The sequence below is a fragment of the Pollachius pollachius genome, assembly GCF_949987615.1.
Source record: "Pollachius pollachius genome assembly, chromosome: 1".
In the NCBI taxonomy this organism is placed as follows: Eukaryota; Metazoa; Chordata; class Actinopteri; order Gadiformes; family Gadidae; genus Pollachius; species Pollachius pollachius.
The window spans coordinates 1,422,973-1,434,874 of NC_136934.1; the positions used below are offsets into that span (position 1 = coordinate 1,422,973).

The following is an 11,902-nucleotide window of genomic DNA, read 5'->3' on the forward strand; positions in this document are numbered from 1 at the left end:
CTCCCCTCCCCTCCTCTCAGCTCCTCCTCCTCCTCCCCTCCCCTCCTCTCAGCTCTTCCTCCTCCTCCCCTCCTCTCAGCTCCTCCTCCTCCCCTCTGCTCCTCCTCAGCTCCTCCTCCTCCTCTCAGCTCCTCCCCTGCTCCTCCTCCTCCCCTCCTCTCAGCTCCTCCTCCTCCTCCTCCTCCTCCTCTCAGCTCCTCCTCCTCCTCCTCCTCCTCTCAGCTCCTCCCCTCTGCTCCTCCTCCTCCTCCTCCTCCTCAGCTCCTCCCCTGCTACTCCTCCTCCTCCTCAGATCCTCCTCCTCCTCCTCCTCCTCCTCCCCCTCCCCTCCCCTCAGCTCCTCCCCTGCTCCTCCTCCCTCCGTATGATCTCCAGGTCGGGGCAGTGTTCGTACCGCGGCTCGGCGGCCTCGGCCCAGGTGCATTGTGGGAGCTGGCTGAGGCGGCCGGGTGGGAAGGTGATGAGCGCCGTGTCGTTGAAGACGTCCAGCAGGCGCGGCGGGCAGGGCAGCGGCCGCTCCTCGCACAGCGCCACCGCCTGGTGGAGGAAGAGGTAGTCTCGCCGCAGCTCCCGGTCGACCGTCCTGAGGGGGCACAGCGGGCGGGGGGGGGGGGGGGAGAGGAGGACTGCATTAGACAACAGGCTTTTAAACACTGTACTAGTGGCTTTTATACACCCCAATCACCCATTCATTCACATATTCACACACCCGTTCATTCAACCCATTCATACACCAGAGGCAGCAACTACTGCTTTCATACACCCATTCATTCACTTATTCATACAACCATCCACCCATTAATCCACCCATTCATACATTCATGCATACACCAGATGCAGCGTCAGCCTTGCAAGGGAACGGCCAGCTCGTCAGGAGCAGTCCGAGTGAGGCGTCTTGCTGAGGGACACCTTGTTCGGGGATCGAACCAGCAACCTTTCGGTTGCTGGTTCGATCCCCGAACAAGGTGTCCCTGAACAAGGTGTCCCAGGTGATCTGGTCTACCTCTTGAGGTACTGTCATCTCTGGACCGTTAACGATCAGTTAGTATATCGCCTACTTCATTGAACAACGTGTAAAGCCGTAGTGTACACACCTCTCCTGGATGCCAGAGAAGCTGTTCCCTATGATGGTCAGCAGAGGTAACGTTTCTCTCTCCCAGTTCCTCCACAGCAGGTTGTTGTAAAGTGCTTTCCCACAATGCATCAGATAGAAGATGGTCGGCCTCTTCGTCAATCGCTTCCCCTCCTTAGAGCAAGAATTATTACACACCGATGTGTTAGAGCATTAACAACACATACTGAATATTATATAAGGTCATGGAACCCCCTGTAATAACACCGGGTTAAGGTTAGGGATAGGGTTAGGGGTATGGGATAGGGGTTAAGGTTAGGGATAGGGTTAGGAGTTAAGGTTAGGGATAGGGTTAAGGGCATAATAGGGTTAGGGCCATATTAGGATTAAGGTTAGGAATAGGGTGAGGGGTTAAGGTTAGGGGTTAAGGTTAGGGATAGGGCTAGGGGTTAAGTTTATGAATAGGGTTAGGGGTAAAGGTTGGGAATAGGATTAGGAGTTTGGTTAGGCTGTTCCATAATGTAATGTCATGTAAAGGATGCTGTTAGAGGTGGTAACATTGCTCACTACATGTGTAATCACACTGTAACAAGGCCATTGTGATGTTTAGTGTCCCCCTAAACACCTCGAACCCCGGTATCTCCTCACACCCCGTGTACCTCGTTCTCGGTGAGAACCGAGAGATCCAGTTCTCGGAGCACCTCCTTCTCTCCTGCCGAGAACACGGGATCAAACACCCAGCACAGCCGGGGGGGGATCTACAGAGAAGGTCATGTGACACGATGCGCATCAAACCGGTTCCGCAAGACAAGTCGCAGCACTTATTAAAGGAGGTGGTGAATCCCAAACACTGACCTGAGAACATTCCATCTGGCTCTCTTTCGAGAAAGTCGTAAAATAGTACAAGGTGTTGAATTTGTTATTAGGACGTGTATTGTTACTGATCAATAAAGTTGGGTTGACTTTTAAGTACACATTGACTTCTGGCTCAAACTTATGAACGCTGTCGCTTAGTGCTAATCATATAATATTATTTCAAAGGAAAGCCGTTCTGCTATGGTGTGGATGAAGCAGTACTGAATGGGACTGTGGTGTGTGTGAGATCCAACGGCAACAAGGGGAACCCCTGCTTGATCTGACCTCCAGAGCCTCAAGCAGCAGCAGCAGCATGGCCAGCTGGTAGCGAGCTGAGACGCAGGAGGAGAAGGAACCCAGGCCGTAGCAGACACACTCCAGCCCCGGAGCTGTCGTGCCGACGCTGCCTTCCTCCTGCTGGTCCACAGGTAGCTCAGCGGCGCCACCATCTGGTGAAGGTGCGGCGGCGGTCGCTGAGCTGGACAACAGCCGCTCTGAGGGGAAGGGTTCAGTCACATGTTTTCATTGTGTCTCCACCAATCAGTTTAATTTTGACGATACCGATCTACTTGTATTTTCATGATAAATAACGTAATCTTACTCACTTTTCCAATCAAGCCAAAAGTCTTCACATCTCAACTCAGACCTACAGAAGAGGGTTAGGGTGGATTTATTACATGGGCTTGTGGTGGAAGTAATGGGAGGACTGTGGGAACATTTGATTCCCTTTTTTGAATATATATATATATATATAAATGTGACTTATTATACTCACATGGTTTCTCGTATCCGCAGAAGGGTTTTGTTGGTGTTGAACTCATCCTGACAACATCCCTGATCCTGGGGGATCAGGCTCCCCTGTGGCGCCTTGGACCTCCGCGGGGTTCCCTTCCTCCTCCGGGCCACCTGCCACTCCTCCGCCTTCTCACTCATACCTCCAAACACATTGACATTCAGTCAGATCTGTGTTGTCATGCGTTCACATGTTCAGCAACAGAGGGGCCATTACTTATTGTAGAACTCGGGTCGGACCGCCTTCAGTGTAGCACATGTCGTTACTCTTCCGGTTGAGCAGACGTCAACCGGAAGTGGTCGTGCTGGTGTCGTTAGCCGCGATAACAAATACTCGTTTATCGTGTAAAGTGATAAACTAAGACTTTTATCCGCCGGATAAGGCGAGGATTCAGGTGAATAACGTTGGACTACTCTGTCCGTTTATCATCAACCTCCTATGCGCATTAATGTCTCAAGTGGTGCTTATTTAGCCTCATGTGTTCATTAATGTGGACGTTACTCCACCAGACTCTTAACTTATTTACTTTCATTACATTATAATTAATAATTATCTACTGTGTACTGATGACGATCAATAATCGGGTTTAATTATAGTACATGTGCATGTACTGATTGTTGTATCATTTCAACACTTTGCCGCTTGAATTCATGTAACAACAACGTCATTCGCCCTCATCGTGTGCTGTAATATGATATAAATAATGCAAAATAATATCTTGGCATTTCCGATCTCCAGGCAGTCTCGCCATGTCCATGTCCCACCTGTACGGTCGGAGGACCGAGGAGGACGACGGGGTGGAGATGGAGAGCTTCGAGGTGACGGACTGGGACCTGGCCAACGAGTTCAATCCGGAGCGGCGCCGCCACCGGCAGACCAAGGACCAGGCGACCTACGGGATCTGGGCCGACCGGGGCTCCGACGACGAGGGGGAAAGGCCCAGTTTCGGGGGCAAGAAGTAAGCCAGGCTTTGACCACCACCATCTCATCCGAGAATGGCTCGAACAGACACTGTGGGCTGACACGGTGAAACGCAGGGATGTGTGCGGTTTGTCTTCACATATTCAGCGTACACAAGTCATGGAAAGTGTGTGCGGGTCTGGGTCGGGGTGGAGGCAGGAAGTAGGTCACGCTTTGACCCACCATCCCATCACGAATGGCTCGACCGGATACTGTGGCCTGACACAACACGTGTATGTTGTGTCTTTGCGTATTCAGCGTGCACTGATCAATCTTTGAGGAATTGGTTCCCATACTGTCGGTGTTCCCCTTCAGGTCCAAGGACTACACGGCGCCGGTGAACTTCATCAGCGCCGGGCTGAGGAAGAGCGCCGCGGAGGAGAAGAAGCAGCAGCAGAAGGACCCTGAGGACTCAGAGGAGTCGGATGATGGAGGCTCTGCTCCTCCTCCTCCTCCACCTTCATCACGCGGGGCGGCACCTAAAAAACTTCAGACGGTATTTGTATAATTCACATGATTACATCTTTATACATATGTCGATGTTATGCTTACCTTTGCTACAAGAGTTGTGATTTTAATTTGATTGTTTAGTTCAGAAAATGATTCATTGTGATTGGACGTTGTCATTTGACTTCAGAGTTGAAACAGCAGTGGCTTAGGTTACAGTGGAATGCAATAACAATTGAACAGCGTGCTGTTGTCCCTGTGAATCTATTCTGCAAAATGTACCAACACGACCACATCCTTTCTTTATGCACTTCAATAATTCTCCCTTTTCTCGAACTGCCTATATGTTGGTTTAATTCAGTGACCCCGTTAAAACACGACTCTTTTCCCAGGGAGGGAATTTCCGTGGGAACCAACCCCAGAGGTTCGCCGGAGGCGTGCGGCCAGGACAGGACATCGGGAACTGGGAGAAGCATACCAAGGGGATCGGACAGAAGCTCCTGCAGAAGATGGGCTACCAGCCCGGCAAAGGGCTGGGGAAGAACGCTCAAGGTGTGTGGGTCTCATGAGACCACCGTTTACACAGCGTTTAAAGGGGACATATTATATCCCTAAGGTTTGAGTGTTATTGTGCCTTTAGTGTTTAGCCATGTTAGCCGGTACCCGCTGTTTTGAAAATGTGCCACTTCTGACACCACAGGTGGGCGTGTCCACCTAGATGTGCGCTGGATAGATGTCAGAAGCGGCACATTTTCAAAACCGCTTGCAACTGCTAATCACAGTCACACCTGGTTGTATAATATGTCACCTTTTAAAAGATATAAACGGCAACACATTGAAGTGATAGATGTGCTGGAGACGCCTGACGTGGCGCTTTGTCGCTGCAGGGATCATCAACCCCATCGAGGCCAAGGTGCGGAAGGGTAAGGGCGCGGTCGGGGCGTACGGCAACGAGCGCACACAGCAGAGCCTCAAGGACTTCCCCAAGGTGGACTCGGAAGAAGAGGAGGAGAAGGTACGTTCCATCATTTAAACGAATAACACTTGAATAAAAGATGTTCTGCTCCCTCCTGGGTCTTGAGGGAAGCGTCCGCTGCCAGAGCCTAACCCCAGGGTCCCTCTCTCCGAGCAGGAGTTCCAGAAGGAGCTGGGCCAGTGGAGGCGGGACCCGGCCGGGAAGAAGAAGCCCAAGTACTCGTTCAGGACGGTGGACGAGCTGAAGGCCAAAGGCAAGCTGGCCGGACGCAACGCCGGCACCCCCGCTGGGGAGCTGGCCCAGGTCAAGGTGGGTGCAGAGGGGACGCCTCTACTCCGCTGGGGTCCCCTTAGAGGAGGAAGAGTAGCAGCTCATCTCTGGATGAGGAAGAGTATCAGCTCCTCTCTAGATGAGGAAGAGTATCAGCTCCTCTCTAGATGAGGAAGAGTATCAGCTCCTCTCTGGATGAGGAAGAGTATCAGCTCATCCTTAGATGAGGAAGAGTATCAACTCGTCCTTAGATGATGAAGAGTATCAGCTCATCTCTAGATGAGGAAGAGTAACAGCTCATCCTTAGATGAGGAAGAGTATCAACTCATCCTTAGATGATGAAGAGTATCAACTTATCCTTAGATGATGAAGAGTAGCAGTTCCTCTCTAGATGAGGAAGAGTATCAGCTCCTCTCTAGATGAGAAAGAGTATCAGCTCATCTCTCATGTCTAATTTTGACATTTGCACAGCCACACATTATCATTTCTGATTCTATATTTAATATATTTTTTAATATCTTCCTGTTCAGCTGTTTTTCATACGGTATGTGATTGTGATGAGCTCTCCGGCTCCCTGCTAGGTGATCGATATGACTGGGCGCGAGCAGAAGGTCTACTCCAGCTACAGCCAGATGACCAACAAGCACAGCGTCCCAGAAGAGGCCCTGCCCAGCAGGGACCAGAGGCCCTCGGGCTTCACCCTGCCTGAGCTGGAGCACAACCTGCAGCTGCTGATCGACCTCACGGAGCAGGACATCCTGCAGGTGGGGCTTGCTTGCCTACCTGGGACCGCGGTCAGGCTTTAGTTTACACAGCTATCTATCTATCTATCCACACACACACACACACACACACACACACACACACACACCGGGTGTGTGTGTGTGTGTGTGGATAGATAGATAGATAACTGTGTAAAGATAGATCGATATACATATAGAATTGTTAGTTGATATAGTGTGTATTTATCTTATTCCCCCCCCCCCCCCCCCCCCCCAGTCGGCCAGGCGTCTGCAGCACGAGAAGGACATTGTGGTGACGCTGAGCCACGAGTCGTCCGCCCTGCAGACCCGCCTGGAGGTGGAGCAGGACGCCATCAGGAGGATGGAGGCCGTGCTGGAGCTGGTGGAGCGCTTCCAGTGTGGGGAGAGCGCCCCCGGGGAGGGCCCCAGCCTGCAGGTACCTTCTGCTGCCAGTACACAGTAGGCCTGTACTAAAATACTTTATGTTAATATATACGTTATACTAGAGTAAAAATACAATATATCAACATACTTTATATGAATATACTTTATTAAATATACGTTATATTATGTATAGTAATAAACGTTGTATTAATATACCTCATGTTAGTATATGTTATATTAATAAACATACTAATATTCGTTAACTTAATATACTTTGTACTAATACTAATATTAATACTAATAATAATAATACTGTACAATATATGAACATTCGTAAGGTTAAGATTCGTTGTATTAATATACATTATAGTAACATACGTTATACTAATATTCGTTCTATGATGTATTTCCTGTTGCGGTAGGAGTGCGCTGGGATCTTCGAGACCCTGCAGAGGGACTACTATGAGGAGTACAAGGTGATGGGGCTGGCGGACCTGGCCGTGGCCGTGGTGTACCCCCTGCTGAAGGACAAGCTACGGACCTGGGACCCCCTCAAAGTACGGCCTGTTGACGCCAGTTAAACATGTTGTCCTCAGCCCGACCGCTGTGGCCCTCCGATTGGGGCGCCCTCTAAATATTATAGTAATAACATAATTTAGTAATGTAAGAGAGTTTGTTGCAGAACATGTTCTGCGGATTAGATGTTAGGGAGAGCTGCTTAGAGATCTCTGACCAGCTCTCTCCTAACCCTAACCCTAACATCTAATCCGCAGAACATGTTCTGCGGATTAGATGTTAGGGTTAGGGTTAGGAGAGAGCTGGTCAGAGATCTCTTACCAGCACAAATCCTGGACCGCTGATGTCAGAAGTCCACCTTCTCTGTGATTCTTCGTAGAGTTGATGTTGCAGTCCGCCATTGTTTCCCAACTCGCACGCAGCAGTACTCCGCTGTATCAGAACACCGCGAGCACACAGACGGTTTCCCATTGGAAAGGAAGTTATTGAGCTTCTGAAAGGCGTGGTTTACTCACCACAATCCCCCTTGTTGTGTTGCGTGGTAGGACAGCACCTACGGCCTGGAGGAAGTGGGGCAGTGGAGAGCGCTGCTGGAGTCCAGGCAGCTGCACTCGAGCACCCCCGACGCCAACATGGATCCTTACCACAGGTGAGTGGGCCCGGGGTCAAGAGTCTGGGGCTGATAGGTCAGCAAACTGATCAGCAAAAGGCATCGTCTCCATGTGATGTGAACCTTCACCTTTTCTCTTAAGCAGGGCTGCAGAGTGCGACCAAAATATTGAAGGGTGCGACTAATATTCTTTTATAGGTCGCACTGGTGCACCTGACGCAGCCCGGGTGAAAAAATAAATTTCCTTCGCATCATCGCTCTGTGTTCTCCTGTAATCAAACTCACACTCATGGTAGGATCATATCATGTTCTAAACCAATAAGAGAAAGAGCTCGGTCGGCATTTTCACGGGTAGAAGGTTGTGAAAACACGGGTTACGGGTTGCCTGGAACGCACCATTATTCTTCTTCAAAAATCATTCACATTATATGAAAGTTATGGAGAGCGATAAAAAGGTGACCTTATGGCGTTAAAGGCGACGCAATGAAAAATTTGGTGCACCTAAATCTTGCACTGGTGCACCTAAAAAAAAAAAGTTAGGTGCACCAGTGCAACCAACGCATAAAGTTTGTCTGGAGCCCTGTTAAGTGATATTATTTCACGGGTCTGAAAAGTCTAAAGTCAGGGGTTTCAGGTCTATTTTGAGGAACTGTTCCCCCCCAGTGTTTAATGGGGAGAAGTGATCCTAGAGGACTGTGATGTCCTCAGCGTGTGTGTGTGGTGAACTGTTCATGAGTGATCCTAGAGGACTGCCTCGGTGTGTGTGGTGTGGTGAACTGTTCATGAGTGATCCTGGTGGACTGCCTCGGTGTGTGTGTGGTGAACTGTTCATGAGTGATCCTAGAGGACTGCCTCGGTGTGTGTGGTGTGGTGAACTGTTCATGAGTGATCCTGGAGGACTGCCTCGGTGTGTGTGTGGTGAACTGTTCATGAGTGATCCTGGAGGACTGCCTCGGTGTGTGTGGTGTGGTGAACTGTTCATGAGTGATCCTGGAGGACTGCCTCGGTGTGTCCCCAGGCTGCTGTGGGAGGTGTGGCTCCCCGTGATGCGCTCCTCCGTGTCGGGCTGGCAGCCCCGCGCCGTGGGGGCCATGGTGGACTGCATGGAGGTGTGGGCCCCGCTGCTGCCCGTCTGGATCGTGGACCACCTTCTGGAGCAGTTGGTCCTGCCCCGGCTCCAGAGAGAGGCAAGGCGCTCCGCTTAATGTCAGGGCTCCCAGCGGCTCCCAGACCTCAGACCATATGGGTTCTGTTGGTCCTGGGGGTCCTGTGAAAGTCTGTGCGCTGTTGTCTTTAGTCGTGTGTTACTGCGTGTGTGTCTGTGTGCGTCTGGTTAGATGTGCGCTTTATTCTAGGTTGTGTTTCATTCGTACGATTTGTATTTGCCTCAAAGTAAAAGCCCGTCTGACCTGGTGCATGACGAAATGTGTGGTACTAATGAAACGGTCGGGGCGTCCAGGTGGATACCTGGAACCCGCTGACGGACACGGTGCCCATCCACTCCTGGATCCACCCCTGGCTGCCCCTGCTGCAGGCCCGCCTGGAGCCGCTCTACCCGCCCATCCGCAGCAAGCTGGCCAACGCCCTGCAGCGCTGGCACCCCAGCGACACCTCGGCCCGCCTCATCCTGCAGCCCTGGAAGGACGTCTTCTCCCCCGGGGCCTGGGAGGCCTTCATGGTCAAGAACATCCTCCCCAAGCTGGGTACGGCCGGGCTGCTGGGACGATGATGGGTCTGGGGGGGTCTGACGTTGATGGGTCTGGGGGAGGTCTAACGTTGATGGGTCTGGGGGGGTCTGACGATGATGGGTCTGGGGAGGGTCTAACGTTGATGGGTCTGGGGGGGGGGTCTAACGTTGATGGTTCTAGGGGGGTCTAACATCGATGGGTCTGGGACCTGAGGCCAGAGATAACGGCCTTAAGGATCTAGTATTGGTTCAATATCGTTAGCCTTATAGCATACTTGAGTCATATTTTAAGGTTCATCTTATATTTAGTGTCACAAATGCCTAGGTCAAATAAATGAATTAGGCAGATGGTGATTGTGGAATGTAAAAAGCCCTCTGATTGGCTTAGGATACAGCCAATGAGGCACAGTGAATCAGCAGCGGCAGGAGAGAAGAGTTGGTTAGATATCACAATTTGACCAAAATATAACTGAGACCGTTATGCTATGAGGCTTACGATATTGCAAGGTTACGGATGCTAAATCCTAATTATAATATCAGTTCACAGGGAGACCTTTGTGGTTTGTTGTTGATGAAGGGGTGCTGGCTCTGTGCTGAGGGTGGGTGCATGAAACAAGAGGCTGGGGAGTCACCGGTCTAGGAGTAGGGGGCTTGATGTGTGATCCCCCTCTGCCCCCCCACAGCCCTGTGTCTCGGGGACCTGGTCATCAACCCACACCAGCAGCAGATGGAGCCCTTCCACTGGGTGATGGACTGGGAGAGCATGCTGTCCCTCTCCAGCCTCATGTCCTTGTTGGACAAGAACTTCTTCCCCAAGTGGCTCCAGGTTCGTGAACATCAAGGGGCTTAGATTATCTGTGTTATGGTGAAGCTCAGGTTAGTGAAGGTAAGGGGCTTTAGATTATCTTTTTATTGTGAAACTCAGGTTAGTGAACATCAAGGGGCTTTAGATTATCTTTGTTATATGAAGCTCAGGTTCGTGAAGGTAAGGGGCTTTAGATTTTCTTCGTTATATGAAGCTCAGGTTAGTGAAGGTAAGGGGCTTTAGATTTTCTTCGTTATATGAAGCTCAGGTTAGTGAACATCAAGGGGCTTTAGATTATCTTTGTTATATGAAGCTCAGGTTCGTGAAGGTAAGGGGCTTTAGATTACCTTTAATATAGTGCAGCTGTAGCGCCGGAGGTGGGGCGAGTTATCTGGTGGCCGGAGGGTTTCTGGTTCCCCGGCTCCTCCCAGCTGAGTGTCGAGGTGTCCCAGACGCCTCACCCTGACGGCTCAAGACCGATCTGGATGTTTGTCTTGCATGTAGGACACCGCCGTCGCTGTTTGAATGTGGGAAACGTTGGGAGCTTTGAGTGGCACCAGAACGGAAAACGGTCTAAATTCAGTCTGTGATACCCTGGTTTGTCTCGGCCCTGCTCCCCAGGTGCTGTGCTCGTGGCTGAGCAACAGCCCCAACTACGAGGAGATCACCAAGTGGTACCTGGGCTGGAAGAACTCGTTCAGCGACACGCTGCTGGCCCAGCTGCTCATCAAGGACAAGTTCAACGAGGCCCTGGACATCATGAACCGGGCCGTGGCGTCAGGCGTGGGTAGGTGGACGAACCCCGGTCTGGGGACCCAACCCCCCTGAGCCTTCGTACGCCAGTGCATCGGTGGAGAGATGTGGAAGAAGAAATACTAAGATCTTACACTGTGAACTGTTACACTGTGAACTGTGAACTGTTACTGTTATACTGTTATACTGTTATACTGTTACAGTGTTAACTGTTACACTGTGAACTGTTACACTGTTACACTGTTAACTCTGGACTCTCCCCTCTCTCTCTCTCCCCCCTCTCTTCCCCTGTCTCCCTCTCTCCCCCCCCCTCTTCCCCTGTCTCCCTCTCTGCTCCCCCTTCCCCCTCTCCCCCTGTCTCCCTCTCTCTCCCCCCCTCTCCCCCCTCTCCCCCTCTCCTCCCGGCCACCAGGGGGCTACATGCAGCCCGGCGCCCGGGAGAACATCGCCTACCTGACACAGACGGAGCGGAGGAAGGACTTCCAGTACGAGGCGCTCCAGGAGCGCCGCGAGGCGGAGAGCGTGGCCCAGCGCGTCAGCGCCGGCCTGCCCACCAACTTCAAGGACCTGATCCAGGCCAAGGCGGAGGAGAACAACATCGTGTTCATGCCCCTGGTGGCCAAGCGCTTCGAGGGCAAGCAGCTGTACACGTTCGGCCGCATCGTGGTCTACATCGACCGGGGGGTGGTGTTCGTCCAGGGGGAGAAGACCTGGGTGCCCACCTCGCTACAGAGCCTCATAGACATGGCCAAATGAGCTACTGTCCACGTGTTTTCATACTCGTCTTGTAATGCAATGTATAGTGTTTTTATTTTATTCAGGGGGAAAAAAAAGTATTTCTTTATGATAACAAACTACAAATGTTGAATTTGTTTGTGTGTCGATGAGCCATGATTAAAAACTTTGATATTATGTGGACGACTTTTTGTTTTTTCAATATATTTCTTTCTAACGGTGGTCAGAGCATCAAAAACATGATTACTATTCGGTAATCTAAAGGGGTTCCTGTAGGGGGCGCTACAGGCGTATAA

At 51.1% G+C, this 11,902-nt stretch overlaps 2 protein-coding genes across 2 annotated transcripts; one reads left to right on the plus strand and one right to left on the minus strand.

The window, feature by feature from the left end:
• Positions 1-333: 333 nt before the first annotated feature.
• srrd (SRR1 domain containing) lies at positions 334-2,874 on the minus strand (the record flags this gene model as incomplete). The annotated part of the gene is made up of 6 exons (XM_079729359.1): positions 2,703-2,874; positions 2,533-2,573; positions 2,213-2,421; positions 1,732-1,830; positions 1,095-1,246; positions 334-583 (listed from the first exon to the last, which is right to left on the minus strand). The coding sequence occupies exons 1-6, from the start codon at positions 2,858-2,860 to the stop codon at positions 334-336; spliced, it is 909 nt and encodes a 302-aa protein (XP_079585485.1). The 5' UTR covers positions 2,861-2,874.
• Positions 2,875-2,985: 111 nt separating this feature from the next.
• On the plus strand, positions 2,986-11,783 carry tfip11 (tuftelin interacting protein 11). The gene is made up of 15 exons (XM_079729348.1): positions 2,986-3,114; positions 3,459-3,678; positions 3,996-4,176; positions 4,520-4,679; positions 5,015-5,142; positions 5,260-5,412; positions 5,955-6,137; positions 6,373-6,552; positions 6,923-7,057; positions 7,562-7,665; positions 8,645-8,813; positions 9,086-9,329; positions 9,997-10,139; positions 10,740-10,905; positions 11,284-11,783. Exons 2-15 carry the CDS (start codon positions 3,470-3,472, stop codon positions 11,625-11,627), a joined length of 2,499 nt encoding a protein of 832 aa, XP_079585474.1. The 5' UTR covers positions 2,986-3,114; positions 3,459-3,469; the 3' UTR covers positions 11,628-11,783.
• The last annotated feature ends 119 nt before the right edge of the window (positions 11,784-11,902 follow it).